We start from the raw sequence: 21,221 nt of genomic DNA, 5'->3' as shown, positions 1-21,221 counted from the left end.
GGCTCTGGCCGGAACGCGCTCCAAACCTCGGCCCATCTCGGCTTCTCCAAACCCGGTTCGCGCCCACTGGCAAGCCCTTCCCACCTCCTCCCAGTGCCCAGTGCCCAGTGCTAGCTCTGCCGTTTGAAATGGCCTTGCACTGGGAGACCAGGCTTCCTGCGAAGCCCGCCAGGGAGGGCTGGTAAGGGTGCAGGGGTTGCGGGGAGGAGAGAATCGGAGGGCAGACCTGCCCTTCCGCCCCTATGCAGAGCCGGACGGAGGAAGAACCTCACCCCTTCCCCACGCCGCCCAGGTCCCCGCAGTGGTCTGCAGGCCCGGGGGCGTGGAGGCTGAGGCTGCCGGGTCCCCAGGCGCCGAGCCTGAGCCGCAGCGGGTGCTGGCAGAGCCCAGAGCCGCGCTCCTGGGCGGGACGCCGCGCGCGGGTGGCTCGTGGAGTGAGGGGCGAGCTGCCCAGGAGGCTGGGGAGGGCGCGCCCAAAGCTCAGAGCCGACCTCTGCTTCCCAGGAGAATCGGCCCGCCAGGGAAAGGACCTTCGTATTTTGGAGGTGTTTTCTAAACGGGACCTCCAGAAAGTTATTTCCTTCAGAAACCCGGGACCAGGCATCCTCCCCTCTCGCATCTCCGTAGTCTCCAGAGCCAGCGCGCGGGGCACTCAGGCTGGTGCGCGGGCTGGTGCGCGGCCGGGGGCTCAGCGCGGGCAGCTCGCCCCCACACTTGCCCAACTCCCGCAGCCACAGACAGGCGCCCCTGCAAAGCTGTCCCAGCGCCCCGGGCTGCCCTCCCTGGAATTTGAGTGTGGGTCACTACAGCTCTTTTGCAAATCCTTCCTTTTCCTCTTAGGTTCCAGCTGCAGACATCACCCCCACCCCATTACCCCGCTCGCAACTACTCCGATGACACCTTGCGCCCCCTGGCGGAGCGTGGGGGGCGCTCGGCTTGCAGACTCCCTGGAAGTTGAGTGTGGGTCATTAAGAGCTCTTTTGCAAATCCTTCCTTTTTCTCTTAGGTTCCAGCTGCGGACCTCACCCCCACCCTCCCTCGCGCAATTACTCCCATGACACCTTGCGCCCCCTGGCGGAGTGTGGGGGGCGCTGGGCTTGCAGACTCCCCCAGCAGGTAGCTGCACAAGGCGTGGTGGCTGCGGCGCTGCCGGAGCGAGGCAGTTGCCAACAGCTGGTGCAGCTGCCGCGCCGCGCACGAGGACTGGCGAGTCCGCAGCCCCGGTCCTGCCTCCTCCGGATGACGTCTCTGCAGCGGGCTATAAAAACCTTGCGCGCAGCCAGCCGAGGTTCTGCTAACTCCCCAGCCCGGCAGGACCGGAGCCAAGAAGAGCCTGCGAAGCTGCAGGAGGTGCTGGTGGCGAAGCTGCAGGAGGTGGTGGCGGCGGCGGCGGTGGCGGCCGCGAAAGCGAAGGGAACATGTCCAGCGGTACACGGAGCTCCGGAATGCCAGCCATATAGATTGAGAACTTTTATGGGTCGCACGTGGAGGGGCCACCTTCGAAGCCCCAAGTCCTCCCGAAGCTGAGCGTTGCCTTCCCCACTGCAGGCAGGAGGGGGATAGGAGTTGGAAGCAGCAGCAGGTGCAGAAAGGCGGGGTCTCCAGCTTCCCGGCGGCACCAGGACCCACAGGATCGCTTTTCCCTTCCCAGCCCAGCACAGAAGGCACGCTGCTGTCTCCAGATTGCTGAACTCAGATGCTTCCCGAAGCTTGAAAGTGGAGGCATTCAGGGCCAGCAGGGGCAGCCATACAGCTCACCAGCAGCATCCCTCTTCGCAGCGCCAAGTGTCTTGCTTGCAAGGAGAGAGCCTGCAGCTTTCCCGTCTGGGCTCAGCAGGACCCTGTCCCCTGGCGCTGGCCTCAAGGGGGTGCGTGTCCAGGAGAGGACAGCTTCCCCACCCAGCCACGGGATGGATAACGTCCTCCCGATGGACTCAGACCTCTTCCCAAACATCTCCACCAACACTTCGGAGACCAACCAGTTCGTGCAGCCAACCTGGCAGATCGTCCTCTGGGCAGCTGCCTACACGGCCATCGTGGTGACCTCCGTGGTGGGCAACGTGGTGGTGATGTGGATCATCCTGGCTCACAAGAGGATGAGGACGGTCACCAACTACTTCCTGGTGAACCTGGCCTTCGCGGAGGCCTCCATGGCCGCCTTCAACACGGTGGTGAACTTCACCTACGCCGTCCACAACGAGTGGTACTACGGCCTGTTCTACTGCAAGTTCCACAACTTCTTCCCCATCGCCTCGGTCTTTGCCAGCATCTACTCCATGACGGCCGTGGCCTTGGACCGGTGAGCTTGCCCTCCGTGGGAAGGGGAGGAAGGGGGTCCGCAGAAGGCTATGGCTTTGCGATGGGGGCTGCCGGGCTGGGTGGTGCCGGGTTCAAGGTGGAGGGTCACCTGTGCTGGGGTTTTTGCTGACGGCCAGTTGTTGATGGGGGCACTTTGTCTCATCTCACCATTTTCTTCTCTAGTCTCCTCTTTCCTTCCCCACCCCTTGTACCCATCACCAGTCCCCTCTCCTTTCTTCACAAAACTCCCTTTTCTCTTCATTTAGCCCTCTCTTCTTCATCCCTTCCCTACTCATCTCATGGACACGTTCCTTTCAACTCCTGCTTTGCTTCTTTCCATCTATTTCTTCTCTCTTTTGCCCTGAAAGCCAAGCTTGGCCAACGTGTGTGTTTCTGCCTGTCACCCTGCATACCCCTGCTTCAGGGATCAAGGGGGTGCAGCCTCCGGTGCCTTCCGGTTTTAAGTATGCCTTGCCAGAATTTCTCATTTGTCACTTTTTCCTGAAGATTCGGGAACTTGCTTCTCCCCAGCTCAACTTTCCAATGTTATTTGGATGTGAAGAGCACTTCACTGAATCAAAAATACTTAGAATTCTAATTCAGCTTCCTCTATTCAGTTCCCACTCAGAAATAAGAGGCTGCACTCTGTGCCTGAGGCACTCCATGGAGAGGGAGCTTACTCGGGAGTTTTTCTAAATGTCTCTTGTGGCGTGAGGTCCGTGTTGCTAGCCTGTCTGTATCCACAGAGAACTGTGCTTGGCAAAGGCAGCTGTGAACTCTGTCTTTCCTGCAGCCAACAGGTTAGGAGTGCAGGAGCTGGTAGAACGTGATAAGGTTGGCATCTTCCACTACAGGGGCTGATGCTCTGGAATGCATGGCCCCCAGGTGGCATGATGGAAAATCGATCATTAGCACACAGCTCTATTCGTATTGACTTTTGTTTTGGGTGTCTTGCGTATCTCTGTGTGTATCTCTGTGTGCGCCAGCGCTAAATGTTTGCGGGAGGTGTGGAGGTAGGTTTAAAACACCTGCCACGGGTTCTGTGATGGCCTTGCTGAGATAATTGAATGTGAGAAACTCCAAGAAGGAAGTAGGAGAAAAACTTTTTTTTAAAAAAAATTCCCAAACTATTAAACGTTTTGCATAAAGATTGTTTACCATTTGCAATCAATTTGAAGTTTTGTGTGTTTTTCCCCTCCGGCTTGTATAGTGAATGAACACTTCTAAGATCAGAGAAGGCTGTGTCCTTTGCGGTGGTGTCCAAATGCTGCCTTCTAAGTCCCACAGACCCCTCCCTCCCGCTATGCAGCTCTTACGTGCTCAATATGTTGTGTGTAAGACAGTTTGTGGAGAGACAATGTTATTTTAAACGTGGAGGAGAAACCAATTACTCAAAGTGGGAGTGAAATGAATTCTTTTGTGAATGTACCTCCTATGCCACTCTGGTTTTCAGATATTCCGTTTGCTGGGAGTGAGGTATACTTGTACATCTTTCGGCACCAATTTACTCCTGTACCTCAAGCAGCCCCCCTGAAACTTAGAAACCCCATAGCATGATATATAACCGCATATAGAAGCAGTGAAAACTGGTACCTTAAACACACTCTCTGGATGCTCCCTAAATTAGAGGGGAAGTTGGTATTTTTACTGCGTTGGGACCTTGTGTGAGCTCAGGAGACCTGTCAACCAGTGTGAGCAGCCGTGGACAGCTCTTCTGCTTTGACTTCCATAGAAATGACATTTTCTGCAGCCCTGCTCTTTCCCTTGGGACTTAGAAGGGCAGGGCAGGAGTCAGGGTCAACGTCTTCACAGTGGACTGAGCATGGAGCTACCTCGACTCTGGCATCTCAAGTGCCACTGTTTTATCTAGGGCAAATCATAGAAGGACCCTGACCCTGCGTGAGCCCTGCTCAGTGAGGCCAGAGGGTCTCTGGTGCCAAAGCTGAGGGAAATGTCTCCAAGTCCCTAAGGTACAGATCCATACGTTCAAGGTTAGAGGTAGAGTTAGGGATGAGGTGTCAGGGTTGTGTCTCCAAGCCTCCTCTCTCAACTATCTCCCCTCCCACTATGTTTCTTCTATTTTTCCTTGATCACCTTCTGAGCACACAGCGCATCAGCCCCCTCAGGCCCTCTGGAGGATGTAGCTCCCTGTATTTGTGGTCATCCCTTCTCTCCCGAGAATGTTTTAGAAAGGAAGGGCCTTAAGCCCTCTGCATGAGAGCTCTCTCCCTCCTCCAGCAAGGCAATGCCGGCTGTGAGAAAATGCTAAGCTACTTTTTTGTATGTCCCTTGAATCTTTCACAGATAATCTTTGAATCAAGCCTTAAAAAATGAAAGCAAGATGATTTTTTTCCCTCCAGATTACAAAATTGAATCTCATTCACTGCAGAGAACTGGAGAATGATGAGACACAAAAATACAAATCAACCACTACTTCCTTATGCAAAAATAACACTTGTTAGCATTTGGATTTCTCTTATGACTATTACACTGCGTAACTGAGGCCAGATTCCATATAATTTCATAGCTTGCTTTTTTCTGTTGATATTAATGGGAACTATTAATAACATTTCCCATGTTATTAAAACGTCTTCAGTAACATAATCATAATGGATTTCTATTATTCCATTATATGAACATGCTATCATCACTTTAAGAATCCCTCTGCTGTTGGGTATTTAGGTGATTTCTAGATTTTTCTGCTATTATGATTAATACACTACTATACATTTCTGCATGATAATTTTTGTTGTTGTTGTTATTTAATTTTCTTAGGATAGAGTCCCAGAAGTGGAACCACTGGGTCAAATGAAATTATTTTTTTTAAGTTTCCTCCTAATTTTAAAGGATTATAAACTCTGAGCAGAGCAAGGAACATGTCTGTCCTCTCTTGTTTACTTTATCTCTTCAGCACAAAGCAGAGTTCTTGGCACCTCACAGTTACTGCCTGCTTGTTGAATAAGTGAATGAATAAGATAATACAGGTTTCTGGAACATTTGGAAAATGCATACAATTATAAAGAATGTGTAAAAATTATTTATAATCCCTCCTGGCAGATAAGCAGTCAACATTCTGGAATGCTAGTTTATACTTACTTTTGTGTGTGTGTGTTGTTTACCACATACAGTCACTCACACTTTAAGGATAAATCTGGGGCCATAATAAAAACAGTTTCAAGTTGTTTGTTTGTCTCTTAACATCATATCCTGGGCATTTTTTATGTCATAAAGTAGATTTAATGGTAGGATTTTTAATAGATGCATTCTATTGCCTGGCTAAAATAATTTCTTTAAGCATTCCTCTATTTTTAGATGTAATTTGTTTCCATTTGTAATGAATACAAGTAACTTTGAAATGAATATCCTGGCTATAAATCTTTGAGAACATCCCTCGTTCTTTTCTTAGAAGAATCTCATTGAAGTGGAGTTGCTGGGTCCAACTCTCTTGATAAACTTTGCCAAATTTCTTTTCTTTTTAAAAAAAAAATATATTTTATTGATTTCTTACAGAGAGGAAGAGATAGAGACAGAGAGTTAGAAACATCAGTGAGAGAGAATCATCCATCAGCTGCCTTTTGCACACCTCCTACTGGGGATGTGCCTGCAACCAAGGTACATGCCCTTGACCAGAATCGAACGTGGGACCTTTCAGTCCACAGACCGACGCTCTATCCACTGAGCCAAACTGGTTTTGGCAACTTTGCCAAATTTCCTTATGGGTCCAAAATATATGCACAGAAACAACAACAACAACAACAACAACACATCAGCAGCAGATTTTAGTACTAATTTAAACCTTTTCTATAATATTTCTATAGAAAAGATAAGAAAAAGAGATACCCTTTAGAAAAATAATTACTTGTTTGTTTGTTTGTTTATTTATTTATTTATTTAAAATACATTTTTATTTATTTCAGAGAAGAAAAGAGAGGGAGAGAAAATAGAAACATCAATGATGAGAGAACCATTGATCAGCTACCTCCTGCATGCCCCACATTGGGGATTGAGCTTGCAACCTGAGCATGTGCCCTGACTGGTTCATGGTGGTGCTCAACCACTGAGCCATGCCAACTGGACAGAAGAATACTTACCTATTAGAGACAATGGTTACATAGAATTAAAAAAAAATAAGATAAGGTCTATCTCTAAGCTTTAACATCAAGGATTGTACTTTTTGAAACTCTACAATTCTCCCACTTTAAAATAAAATGTAATTTTTTTTTCCTATTATAATAACCAAACTGTTTGTGTGGTGTTTCATGAAATTAGAAGTTGGAGGACACCGAGAGGTGACACCTGCATTTTGCAGGGCTAGTGATAGTAACCAGCTTTTCTATTATGTGGCGGCACCTAAGAAGAGAGGAGGGGGACTAATCCCCCAGCTCTTAAGAGGGACTATAGGAACAGAAGGTAAACTGACTTAGCACCAAGCACAGCAACAAAAGGCTCAGAAAAGCACCAGCCTGGTATCACTGCTTCTGCACCTGGTAAGGGGCAGGTATAATTTCAGTGACATGGAAGGGGAAGGTTGCTCATTACTGAGACCAGTTCTGGGTGTGTTGTGCTTGATTGAAAGGAAACATCCACACAATGATGGTCTCTGGACAATATGAAACATGGTCAGGACCAAACATAGTATTGCTGAGATAGGGAGAATGGTGAAGGCAGAAGGGATGCACTCTCTTAAAAAGTAAAAGAGGAACCAAGAGCAAAGAAACACAGAAATTCTGCCCTCTGATAGCTGTAATCCATCCCACTCTGCCTCCATCATACTCAGCTACTAATCTAAGCAGTCTGCTGCATTCTGTCGTTGAACCTCATCTTGTTGACTAGACTTGGATCCCATTGTATAATGGAGAGCACTCCTTCCCCACCCAGAGTCCAGGCTAATTCTAGGATCCTTTGCACTAATTTAGATGGCCCTTGAAACCCATGACCAAACACCCCTGGGTGGTGAGAATGGTCATACCCTAGAACAGTGGTCAGCAAACTGCGGCTCTGTTGACTAATGAATTTGCTGACCACTGCCCCAGAAGCTTGTCCACCACAGCTACCCTTATCTTTTCAAATCAGGAACCTGGAATATCTGGGATGACATAGATCAAACTCATTTGTTTCATCTTGGATGGGTCATTTAGGCTGCAGGACCTTTCCTGAAGGGGTTCTATGTCCATCTACTCCTTGGAGCTGCCCTGGTGCACTTACCACATCCTCCCTCTATTCATGAGAGCCCTCAGTATCCTGAATGGTCAAGACCTTTCATTTTAGTTAGTTAATATGTGTGTGTGTGTGTGTGTGTGTGTGTGTGTGTGTGTTTTAAACTGTCAGAAACCAAAATTCAATTTTGGGGAAATATCGATAGAGCAATTATCAACATGAAATCACATAATACATACACAAGACTTTTTAACAATTATTGTTGGTGTTATTATTATTATTGAATTATCAAATGATAGAATGAGAAACATTCACTGTTAAACTTAGATAAGATCTTTAGATCATCAAAGGATAATGCCACCAGGTAAGGTGATATTTCCTGATTCTGGGTCTCATGTTTTCCTTCACAGGGTTTATGCTATATATTGGGGAAAATAAGACTGATGAAAGATAACTACAATATAAGTTGTTGGGAGTTACCTTTCATATGGGCTGTACTGACAAATTCTACAGGAAAGGAGGGAAGGAAGTAATGTCAAGCAGTGATGATCAAGAAAGACCTCAAAAGATGGCAATTGAGTTGGGTCTTTAAGATTAAAAAGATATTTAGAGAGAACAGTAAAGAAAGGTAGAAGAAGATATATGACACAAGTGTGGAGGTAATAAGTTGCAAAGTGTTTGAGAATGACAGCCTGACTCAATTGTAGTAAATTCACAAGTGAATTAGGGAATGAACGAAGTTGTTGGGAAGAAAATGAGTACACTTTTTGTTGGATTTGATATGAAAATATAACACTTAATTGGAAATGCCCAACAAGCAACTTGGGAGGTGGGGCTAGAGAATGAGAAGCCAGGGATCAATTGTAGATTTAGCACTTTCAAACAGAAGGGCTATTGGAGTTTGGAAAGTAGAGAACATTTACATATATGTTTCCAGAGGCTAAAGATTAAAAAAAAAAATGTCCTACCAGGCAGTAGTGGGGGTGGGAGGAGTGAGAAATAGGTAATGATTTAGTGGGGAAATCAGGATCTGTAGAATGACAAAGGTTAAGAGAGGTGACCTGTGGCTTGTCATATTCATTAGTGTCATAAGAATTCAAGGGTGATAACCCTGGATTTGGCAATTAAAGAACATTGGTGACCTGTGAGAGATAGTGTCAGCAAAGCAAAGAAAGATGGGATAAAATTAAATGACAATGAGGGAATGGCTCTTCCTCATCTATCCATCCATCAAACTATTACTGAGCACCTACTATGTGCTAGATGCTGAGGGTATAAAACCTTGCCTTTGCTCTTTTGCTCTCAGTCTTTGGGGATTGACAAAGTCTTGAACACCATTATAACCTAATGCAATTAATGCTATATGGTTGGATTTTCGGAGACAGAGCAGAGAACTACCCTTGAAAATATAGGAAAGACTTACCAGTAAAATAAAGAAACAGGAGAAGAGGAGGAGGAGGAGGAGGAGATGGAAAAGGGGAGGAAAGAAACAGCAAAGTACAAAGAAAATAATATGGAGTTTTGGATGTTGTTGCTGTTTTTTAATTAACTTCAAGGACACTGGCTTGGGAATTTTCAAAATGATTTGTAAATGCTTGTCATTTGGAAATTGGACAGAAGGTTTCATGCTAATAAAATTGATAAGGACACCTTACATTGCTTGTTCTCCAACCCATTGTCTCACCTAATCCTCAATACCAATGGGGATTCTGTTTCTACCTTGGAAAGACTATTAGGCACAATTTCTTTCAGCATTGACCTCCCACTCTCCACCCTCTCATAGCTGGGAGGCCTGTGCAATTTGCTTTCATGTGCCTTAGCCAGCTGCCTACATCTCCTGCTCAAGGTGGCTTTAGATGCTATGTCACCTAAGGAAAGCTGTTACTGGAGGCAGAAAAGTGATGCAAGGCCATTAGAAACCCTTTTGACAAATTCCCACTCAAAGCAAAATCAATCCCACAAACACAAGCTATTAGATGGGGCCATGGTAAGAGTGTCAAATTCTGCTTCCATGTTTTCTCAATTTGTCTCACTTGTTAAAGTCAATCAGTTTTGAGTCATTACAAAAATACTCGTTTTGTTGAATTGAAATCTTCTTCTGATTTTGGGATGCTCCTTCTCGTCTAAAGACTTTTGTGAGGCTATCTTTCCCATATGTCCCTCCTGAAGTTTCTCCATCCCTGGTTAACTGTCTGCTTCCTTCATCTTTCCATCCTTGTTTGTACCTACTGGCTATTCTCACTTGTTAATGGGCCTCTTCCCTGAGAGGTTAACTAAGGCCCAGAACTGAGCATTACTCCAATACCATGACTTTGTCTATTGCAACCTGCTGTAGGGCTGGCATCCTACATGGTAAACTTTCTTGTCCTCCTAGATTTAGCTCAAGTGCCACTTCCACTAAAAGCTGACCTTAATCTACAAGACTAGATGAGGTGCCTTCTTATCTATTCCCGTGTCGTTTATCCAGTGAGGTTGTAACAGTCTGTAATGTGTTGGCCTCTTCCACGCCTCCCTTCCTCTAAGTTGCAAGCACCATGAAAACAGGAAAACTTTATTTGGTTCTGTTACCAGAACCAATGAATCAGGCATACTGCAAAGCACACCTGTGATACTATGCCTTGAAGCAAAAGGAAATTAGGCCAACTGTATTCCTACAACAGAGTTATGCTAGAAAACTCCATGTTTCTAGAAAACTACATGTCCTAATCCACACTTGCCTCTTCCACCCTCTATTTGACTGGACCCACGATTCCAGATCCACATCCTACTCCTCATAGGTGTTACACCCAGGGACACCTCTAAATGAGGAGGCGTTTATCACTCCCACCTTACTAAAGTCTATCCAGGCATGCTGGAAGCTGAAACGTTTCATAGATCCTTTTCTGGCCCAACTCTTGTCACCTCCCTGACTTTGCCTCCAACACCCCGACTAGCTACAGGAAGTGCACTGCTTTACTTGTCCTTTCTGAAGCAGAACTAGCAGAAGCCTATCCACCAGCCAGCCCTCCAAGTCCTGTGCCCACAGTAAGTATATGAACACCTGGTTCATATATTAAAATATTACAGACACAGGAAAATTAAAATATTACTGAGCAGAGTGGCCTGAGAAAGTCACAGATTTGGAGGACAGAATGGAAAACTGGCTTACATTGCCCAAACCTCCCTTCTTGCCATCCTGAGGCTGTGATTCCACCCCGTTGGAAGAGGAAATATGAGGCTCTAACGATGAGGAACCCCAGGGGACAAATAGATGCTTTAATGATGTCCTTGAGACACGCCTTTCAGCATGAGAATTAATGCAGCATATGAACCGCTCCAGGAACTTTGTCTAAGCAGCTCTGAGCCTGATTCCTTGCCCTTCTCATAAATTTCTTTGCTTGATTTATTTTCCAGTTAAGCTTTTATCATTATATTTAATACTTGGGACTCTTCATAGAATGCCTTTTATGTCATGTTTAAGAGTGTCTTTTAATAACCTCACATCTAGCCTTTGACAATGCAATTTGGTATCGGAAAGAGCTCGAACAGGTGAGTTCCGACAGTGGTTCTATCACTTACTAGCTGTGTGAACTTAGATACTTCACCTCTCTGGGCTGATTTTCCCGCCTGATAACAGGGATATAATAAAACTTGCCCGGTGGGGTATTGTTTGAGGGGAAGAAGGAAATGGAGAGTTTCTGATTGATTGCTTTGATAGTCAGTAAAAGCTCAATTAAGAGTAATATTATGATTGTTAATAAACCCTGACACACTGTTATATGTATTATTCATATACATTCCTGTATCAGCATCCTCTTGGATTCCGGTATAACAGCAACAGGGTAAAACATTTATAGCCTTCTCCCCTAAGATTATAGTTTAAAATCCTTGTAAGTGGGTCAGCAAACTTTGAGCTAAATGCTCTTCAGCTTCCTTCCCCTCTGTGCAGATGCCCACGCCCTCACCAGTAGCCCCTGATTTGGATATAGCATGATCCACAAAAATCCAATCATTTTCTCACACACCACCTCCAAAACCATTCACTTTCTACATCCTGTATGTCTCAAAGTCACCGCCCTCACAGGGAAGCACTATTTGTATGGTTAGTATCTGAAGGAGAACTTGGCCGTAGCAAACGCTCTTACAGCTGCATGTGTTTTAGTTCATATTCAATTTGTTAAAGTTGTTTCTTTCACCTTTGACCACATCTTATAAACCTGGGACGTTTTCTTACAAATATAGTTTATGCATGTTCAAGTGTCAAACATTCACTTTCCCTTATCTTTTGACTGATGCCCAATTAGCTCTTAAACATGAGACAGAGTCCTTCCTCCTAAGTATATAGTTTAACATTTTCAAGTTTCATCCATCAAATGACCTTACATATTCCCAATTACCGTAGTCACACATTTTTATAAACTTAACAAATCCAATTATCTTAAACTGTAAATAGTGCCTACAAACTTGATTAATTAATCTCCCTAAATACTCATAAATGTAATACATCAGGTTTAAAAAAAATTTTTTTTTGAATCCCTAACAGGATGACTTATAAATAAGATAAACAAGTTTTCCTCAGAACTCACATAGTTCTGGTAAATCAAAACCTCTAAATTTAGCCTATCAAATTCTCTTAGAGCATTTCAACCTCCTAAGAATTAAACTTACAGATTCAGCAAATGAGGTTCTCAGGAACATCTAAACATTGATTACAAAATTAATTAATTAATTAGATCCTCCTAAGTATTTCGACTCAAATTACAAATCTAGTAAGCCGAATTCTCTAATGTATCAGATGCTCATTTCCAACATATTAAAAACAAATCACACTCAAATTAACATACAGCCTCATTCACACGTCCTGCATAGAAGTACCATCTTTTCATTGTCTATTTACTTTTTAAAAAATCCCTTCCTAGGGTTACCAAGTTACGCAAGCAGAGAATCATCTCCATAAGGAGCCGCCAAGGTTCTATGACCGGGGTTGAGTGAGAGTTCTGAATCCAGGTGTGCCATTCGGGGGTCTTGCCCAGAGCTGCAGCCCAGTGCCCAGTGGGGGCGCTCTGCTTGCTCAGTGGCCCACAGGGCCCACTGGCAGCTTGCCATTTCGAATCCATTCATCCCAATGTGCTATGTATCTCCTTGGTTTCCTTCAATTTTACCCTTCCCCACTTCTCATCTTCACATTTTATCATTCGCATTACACTGATGGAATCATGCAGCCTCACCCCACCCCTAGTTCACCTCTGACTGTTTTGCTGCCTGAATAGAATTAGCTACTACTGAACTCTCTGATATTTTACCTTCGTATCAATCTCCATTTCAGACTTGATCATGGACATGGGTAAAGTGACCCCCAACCTTCACCATCTGTCCTGGGTCTTTCAGTTTCTTTTCTGAGACTTTGAAGTCATGAAAAATATGTAACCAGCATTTGTCTGAGTGTATCCTGTTTCTTCACATGACTCATCAAAACTGGAGGGGTAGTGCCTGTGAGTTTTGACAACCCTGGGGTTTTAGCCTGTTTCAGATGTGTGCCTGGAGGAGCTGTGTGCCTCCTACATAGCAGGTCTACTCAGCAGCGTCCACTCTCCGGGCGTGAAGTCTTCAGAGGTAGAGGTTTTCTTCCCGGAGCGAGGAACCTACCTGGCACCCTTGTGTCCTCCAACTGGGTCACGAGATGTTCTTTCTTCGGATCAGCTGGGTTTCTCCCATGAGGAAAGAGTCTTCATGGCTTTTTCATAGCTCGGTCCCTTCCCTTCCCTCCCTTCTCAGTGGAGTTCAGATAATAATAATAATAATAATAATAATAATAATAATAAATGCCATGCTCTGTTCTAACAGCTCAACCAGTGCCCTATGCTATATGTGAACTATTGAGCAGCTGCCTTCACAACTTACCCAGCTGCCTGGCTCATGCAGGATGGGTGCTGAATAGTCATACTAACTACCTCCTGCCCACTCTCTCTATCAGAAAATGGAATAGACACAATTTTTCCAAAATCTCATGGGAATATTTAGTGGCATGAAGGGAGATTAAGAGCATAAGCTTAAATACCCACATTGCGTGATTTATTAATTAATTTGATTTCACTCTGGAGAAAGGTCCTCTTGAATAATTAATATGTTTTCCAAAGAGGATTTGTCTGATCCTGAAAGTGTTTAAACAAAAGAAAATCCCACAGACAGCCGAAATACCCTCCTAAGTAGTCCCTAGGAGCCAGAGGGACTTAAAAATGCCCTCATTCATGACAAGAACTAAAATAGAAATAGCCGCCAGGATGAAACACAACTAGTATGCTCAACAGTTCAACTGGGCTCTTCAAAAAAAGGAGTTAGAGACAATAACCTAGAAAACTTTGTGGCTGAATCCTCAGCGGGGGCATCATTTAAATTTGTTCTCAAAGCTGGACCAGTTCAGTTCCTTTCTCTTCCCAGCAGGAATGATGAGGGGTCTGGAAATTAATATGTTAAAGACTCAGAATATGAGCCAAACCACAGCCACCAGGTGTTCTTAGTGGCCCAGTTAAGGCACCGCCAGCCTAAAACTCTGCAAAATGCAAAAACAGACAAAAACTAGCAACAACAACAACAAAACAACTCACAGACAGATTATGATTACCAGGGAGAAAAGGAGGTGGGGGGGAAACAGAAGGAGGTAAAGGAGGGATAAATGGGGATGTAAGGAGACTTGACTTGGGGTGGTGAACACACAAGTCAATGTACAGATGATAAACTAGAATTGTACCCCTAAAACCTATATAATTTTATTACCCAATGTCACACTAATCCTATATAATAAAACCCTAATATGTAGATCAACTTTACAGCAGGACGACCAGTCACTATGATGCACACTGACCACCAGGGGGCAACACCCAATGCAGGAGCTGCCCCCTGGTGGTCAGTGCACTCCCACAAGGGGAGCACCACTCAGCCAGAAGCCAGGCTCACAGATGGCGAGTGTAGTGGCCGTGGTGGGAGCCTCTCTCGCCTCCACTGCAGGTGGGCGGTAAGGAGCAAGGGGTCCCAGACTGTGAAAGCCCTGGATTGCAAAAGGGATGTCTGACTGCTGGCTTAGGCCTGATCCCCAGCAGGCGGACATCCCTTGAGGGGTCCTGAACTGTGAGAGGGTGTGCAGGGTGGGCTAAGGGACCACCCCCCCCAAGTGTACAAATTTCGTGCACGAGGCCTCTAGTAAATTCAATTAAAAGGAATGCCATTTAATAGCCTTACACCTAGCTTTTGACCATGCAGTTTGGTGTAGGAAAGAGCATAGACAATGGGCCCCAGCAATGGTTCTATCACTTACTAGCTGTGTGAACAGAGGCAATATACTTCACCTCTCTGGGCCTCAATTTTCCCACCTGGTAACAGGGATATAATAAAACTTGCCTTGCCGTAGCCGGTTTGGCTCAGTGGTAGAGCATCGGTCTGTGGACTGAAAGGTCCCAGGTTCGATTCCGGGCAGGGGCATGTACATTGGTTGCGAGCACATCCCCAATAGAGGGTGTGCAAGAGGCAGCTGGTCGATGTTTCTCTCTCATTGACGTTTCTATCTCTCTATCTCTCTCCCTTCCTCACTGTAAAAAATCAATAAAATATATTAAAACAAACAAACAAACAAACAAACAAAAACTTGCCTTGTAGGGAAAGAAGGAAATGGAAAGAGGAAGAGAGTTCCTGATTCATTGTTTGACATTCAGTTAGAATTCAATTAAGACTTATATTATGATTGTAATAAACCCTGAAACACCGTTATATCTATTATTCACATTCATTCCTGTCTGAGCATCCACTTGGATGCGGCATAACAGCCACAGAGTAAAACTTTTATATCCTCCGCCTCCCCTAAGATGATAGTTTAAAATCCTCCTAAGTGGGTCAGTGGATTTCATGCTAAATGCTCTCCAGTGTCCTTCTCCTCTGTGCCCATGCCCTCCAGAACCCATGATTTGGATATGCCATGGTCCAGAAAAACCGAATCATTTCCTCTTACACCATCTCCATAACCACACATTCACTTTCCACGTCCTGTACTAGTATTGAGGCGGGACATGGGGAGGAGGGAGGCAGAGGCAGATGTACTATCCTCTTCCCTTTCGGGCCATTTCCCTCCAATACTGTTCTCACCAGCTCAAGCCTGCATGAAGTCCTCTCCAATCCTGCCTCACAAATGAGTCTCAAATTACTGCTCAGTCCTCTTCCCAGCCCAGTCCAATTTAGCAAATTGAGTTGAACCAAGAGAAGAGTAGCTGATGAAAATCACACGAAGGTGGGAACAATCTGAGCTCCTCAGTCCCACATGTGCTATAAAATGGACATTCTAGTTACTCCGTGAGCAGGAAAGAGTCTAGCGCATCAGGACAAACTTAGCCCCAGGGTCCTGGGATTTAGGTGCCCGCAGAGGTGTCCAAGAGTTTGGGTTTTACAACCTGGCCCCCGTATGCAACCACGGAGACTGCTGGGCCACGTGAGGGGCTGTCTTCAGGAGCCCCGATTGCTGCTGAAAGACCCTCTTCTGCCATAATTAGACCTACGTATCTCGGCCCTGAGGTGCATTTGTGGCGAAATCTGCATTTGTGTGTCTGAGTAATGAAACAAGGTTGGGTTTGCTTATGTTCTTTGCACTTCTTTGTAAGCCACTAATTCTCTGACAAATATGTAATAATTGCATAGCTTGGAAGGGTATTGTCATCAGAAAAGACTTTGGGACACAGTCCCAGCCCATCCTAAGGGTCTGGTTGGCTGAGTTCAGAGCAGCAGTGCAGTGCAGTCCTGTTGGACGGCCAAGGCTGATTCTTCATGCCTTCAGCACCTTCGTCAATGGATTTTCGCTGTTTACAAATTCTGGGGCCAGTTTTCCAAGAGCTGGGCTTTCTGCCAGGGCCTGCCTGGACCCACACTTCATCTAGAAGCTTGGGGACCGTTTTCTTTGCTCCTTCCTCTCTCCCTTTCTCTCCGCCGAATCAAAAATTTCTTGCTCCATTTTTCTCCCAACTCCTCAGCATTTTGACAGTAGTATGGCTTCAATAAATGTCACTGAGGACAAATGGGAGTTGGAGCAGACAAACCCTCAGAGCTGTTGTGTATAAAACAATTGAATAATAGGTTTACACAGCAATATTGCAATATTTAAAATGTAAGGTGCTGAGATTCTGATTAAGCAGATGAGTCCAGATAGAACCTGAAAAAGTTCTTTAAGGCTCCCTATTTAGGTATAAAACTAAGCTACTATAAAAAAAAATTGAATATAGTTGACATAGCATTGATAAATTTAAGGTATACTTAAGCTACTTTCTTTAGAAAAATACCTTACCATTGAAAATTATCTGCACAACTGCAAATTTCCTTCTGAAAATTTTAATATACACATTTTAAAACTATAAAGCATTACATTTACATTAAGGAGAATTAAGATCTTACCTAAAAAAAAAATTAGCATGATGAAGAACAAACACAAAATCAACCCTCATCACACTGCCCAAACACCAATATGTCAATTCTTGGGAATTATTTCAATACAGGACTTTTTCCCTATGCATAATATACAATTTTTAAAATTTTATACAAGGAAGTACAAAACATTTCTTGTAATTAAATGTTCTGCATGATTATGCTTAGTGGTTGCAAAGTATCATAATTTAAATAATCCCTCATCCTGGGACCTTGCAGGTGCTTTTAGCTTTTGCTACAAGATAGAGTTTGTGATCAACATGTTTTATGTAAACTTGCACACATGCATGATTATTTTGTAAAATTCTTAGAATAAAAGTCTATTCGGTGTGATGGACTTTTGAAGGCTTTGGCTTTATTCTGCTGAATTGGCCTTGGGAAAGCCACAGCGATTTAGCAGCACGAATCAGAGTAAATAGACTTGTTGTATAGGAGTGCTCCCCTTCCCACATTCCTAACAATTTTAGAAATACCTTTTCCAATATAAAAGATTTAAAATGCTGCTCATGTTTGCAGTTCTTACTAGAGAGATAGAATATTTTTGTGTATTTACTATTCCTTGATATTTCATTTTTTTGTGTGCAAATTACCTATTCATGGCCCTAGGACAGTGGTCGGCAAACTGCGGCTCGCTAGCCACAGTTTGCCACTCTGTTGACTAATGAGTTTGCTGACCACTGCCCTAGGACATTTTAAAATTAAATTTTTATTTTAAAATTACATATTGAATGATAGAAATTATATGTTAAGGATATGGCCTTCTGACGGTAATATGCTGCAAGTATTTTTCATGTTTCAGTGATTATCTTAACTTTAATTATTTTTTATAGTTACATTCACCAACCTTTTCTTTTATGGTTTCTCCCTTTAGTGTTATATTTAGCAAGGCCTTCTTCAACTCAAAAGTATAAATATGCACAATTTCACTTGCTCTTCTGTGTTAGAAGTTTTACTTAAATCTTTAATTCATTAATAATTTAATTAAGAGAAGTTTCCTTTGTCATATATTGAATTTTATTAATACTTAGGCTGTTTCTGATTTATTTGCTGAATGACTACTCTTTTACTAGTGTAGATATGGACTTATCCACCCTGGTAAACTCCAAGTTCATTATTAAAAATCCCCCTATCGAAAACTCCTGTTGCAATTTTTATTGGAAATGTATGTGTTAAATTTAGAAATTAACTCTAGGAGGAATTGTTAGAATATGAAGGTTTTTTTTAAAATGTATAAATATAGTGTATTTTCTATGTATGTAAACTTAAATACTTTCTTTTATATTTTTGTATTTTTCTTCATATGGTCCCTCACATTTCTTTAAATGATTTAAAATTTATCATTGTTGGTTGCTAATGAAAATGCAATAATTTCCCAGGGCTGTTTTCTAGTGGGTGATTGGTGTATTGATAAGCTATTGATATTTTAAAAAAATATTTTAAAACCAGTTAGTGAACCTGTACAATTGAAGTTCTAATGTTTTCCCTCAGATTTCCCCAATAATTAGATATCAGTCTATAAGTCATTATCTTTTCTATTTTGTATGCAGTGTCTGTGTCCTTCTTTTTACTATATCTTTCAGAACAATGTTAAAAACTGGTCATAGTAAGCATCTTTTCTTATCTCTGATTTTCAAAGAATGTTTCTCTTACTATCGTTGTTAAGTGTGTTGCCTGCTAGTTTACAATAGACATTACATCATCTAATTTCTAGTTTATCAAGAGAGATAATCAGATCTTGTTACTTCATTTACGGATTCTCCTTTTGGCATTCATCAGTACTTTTTTTTCTCTGTTGCCTAATTTCTTAGTTTTCAGCTGTTCTAGAGCTCCTAGAATAAATAGGAGTTGGTCGTATGCTTTGTTTTATTAGCACTGCTAGATTTGCTTACTAATATTTTATTTTATTATTTTAAATATATGTTTATTGATTTCAAAGAAGAGAGAGAGAGAAACATTAAGAGAAAATGAGAGGAAATCATTGATCAACTGCCTCCTGCACACCCCACGTTGGGGATTGAGTGTGAAACCCAGGCATGTGCCCTATCACTGGATTTGAACCCAGAACCCTTCAATCCGCAGGCTGATGCTCTATCCACTGAGCCAAACCATCTAGGGCACTTACTAATATTGTATTTACATTTTGCATATTTACTGTAAAGTATAACTGCCATTTTGTGTGTATGTCAGTGGTGAGGGGTCTTTTCAAGTTAGGTTTCAAGGTTCCAAGTAGAATAAATATTTTCTCAAACTTATTCTGTTTACGGAAATAAGTGTACTTTCATAAGAAGCTTTTCTTCCAATCAATTTCCTGGAAGATAGTGCTTCCAACCTTTTCTCTATTTAGTCAGCACACAGTAGTGCAGCAGGTGCCTATATTCATTGTTTTGTTCAGTGTTATTTCATGACAATGTTGATGGGATGCATAGGAACCTAATTCTTGTCTATATCAAGTAGCCTCTGGTAAATTGGTTTCATTTTACATCATTTTGCTTGAAGTTGTAGAACTACCCATGACCATTAAGTGAGGGCATACCCCAGGCCATTCAGGTGAAGCAAAAGAAAAAAGAAATAACACAATAGGTTGATTCAGAAAGCCAGTGGGAGTGAGGTTTATACAGTAGCTTGCAGATTTTACTCTCAATTGAGGAACCTCACTGGCGAATGATATAAACAAAGAGAAAGGACCCTAGCCACACACACTTGTGAGAATGATCTATGCAAATAAATGCCAAGCCCTGGCCGAGCAGGGAAGAGCCCAGCCGTGATTCTGAGCGCACTGAGGCTCCTCGGCTAGAGAGGGAGGCTGAGCCTCCACACTCCATCTTCTTTCTGCCACAACACACGGTGTTCCAGGAAAGTCACATCCTTGTGGGCGGACACAGGTTTTGACAAAATCCAGGAAAAATGTAGCTGGTAAGCAAAATATAGTAGTGCAGACTTTTTCAGCTTGCGTGTGCATTTTGTAGGACTTTTAGCAAGTCTGTGATTAATAAAACTATTTAAGGGCCTCAGTAATTAACATTATAGAGAAAAAAAATAAACATTGCAATTTTTAAAAATTAAACTTAACTTTTAAACATTTAGTTTTAATTTTTCCAGACTCTCTTCTATAAACAATATGAATAAGGCAAGCAAGTAAATACTATTGTATAATAGAATAAATATAAATAAACCTCATTTTGTGGTTTAAAAATTATTTTACATACAGGCTACTGGTTTCTAATATGATATTGTTTTTAAATTATTTATATTGGATATTGGTTATGCTAATATTTATTATTTATTTTAAAAAGTATGGCACATGCAAATAATTGATACTATTCAATTACAAAAAATATAATGAGGATACCTTCTATGTACTGTAGAGACATTGAAAGGTTTCCATGATATATTTTCTTTTTAAATTTTAAAAATATTCTTATTGAATTTATTAGAGTTACATTGGTTAATGAATTTAGGTTTTAAGTGTACAATTCTATAATACATCATCTGTATATTGTATAGTGGGTTCCCCACCCCAAGTCAAGTCTCCTTCCATCACCATTTGTCCCCCTTTATCCTTTTCTACTTGCCCCCACCCCTTTTTCTCTCTAATAATCATCATACTATTGTCTGTGAGTTTGTTTTTGGGGTTAATCCCTTCCCCTATTTCACCCAGACTCCCAATCCCTCCACTCTAAAAGCTGTCAGTCTGTCCTCTGTATCTATGAGTCTGTTTCTATTTTGCTTCTGTTAGTTTTTGTTCACTAAATTCCACATATAAATGGAATCATATGGTATATGTCTTTCTCTAACTGGCTTATTTCACTTAGCATAATGCTCTCCAGGTCTATCCATGCTGTTGCAAATGGTAAAATTTCCTTCTTTTTATGGCCAAGTAGTATTCCATTGTGTAAATATACCACAGCTTTTTTTTTTTACCCACTCATCTACTGATGGCCAGTTAGGCTACATCCAAATTTGAGTATTGTAAATAACGCTGCAATCAACATAGCCAGTGAGTTAAGACAGCTAGTAAATGAGGTGTTCTGGAAGCTAAATAATAAAGTACCTCTGTGTCATAAGCTGCTGAGAGCTTGAGTAAGATGGGTATTAAGACTGTACCATTGGATATGACAAGAAGAGGTCAACACTGACCTTGACAAAAGTGGCTTCAATAAAGTGGTGGTAAGTGTCTGGGATAAGCTTACAGGAGACTAGGAGAGGAGAAGTGGAGTTATACATGGAAAAAGAAAAAAGGTGTACTACTCAGAAAGAACATTAGTTTAAGAACGGATCTTTTAAGGAGGAAGAAGTTACAGCATATTTGTATTGTGGTAAGAATGGTGCAA

The 21,221-nt window shown here is 42.7% G+C and overlaps 1 protein-coding gene across 1 annotated transcript in view; it reads left to right on the top strand.

The window, feature by feature from the left end:
- Positions 1–1,891: 1,891 nt before the first annotated feature.
- Positions 1,892–21,221, top strand: part of TACR1 (tachykinin receptor 1) — a 130,778-nt gene continuing 111,448 nt past the window's right edge. The window contains exon 1 of the mRNA XM_036435825.2: positions 1,892–2,299. Within this exon, the coding sequence (XP_036291718.1) occupies positions 1,911–2,299 (389 nt within the window). The 5' untranslated portion in view covers positions 1,892–1,910. The remainder of the gene's footprint in view (positions 2,300–21,221) is intronic.

Source organism: Pipistrellus kuhlii, unplaced genomic scaffold (genome assembly GCF_014108245.1).
Source record: "Pipistrellus kuhlii isolate mPipKuh1 unplaced genomic scaffold, mPipKuh1.p scaffold_m20_p_13, whole genome shotgun sequence".
In the NCBI taxonomy this organism is placed as follows: Eukaryota; Metazoa; Chordata; class Mammalia; order Chiroptera; family Vespertilionidae; genus Pipistrellus; species Pipistrellus kuhlii.
The sequence above is the reverse complement of the archived record's forward strand: the minus strand, read 5'-3'. Positions and strand labels throughout refer to the sequence as shown.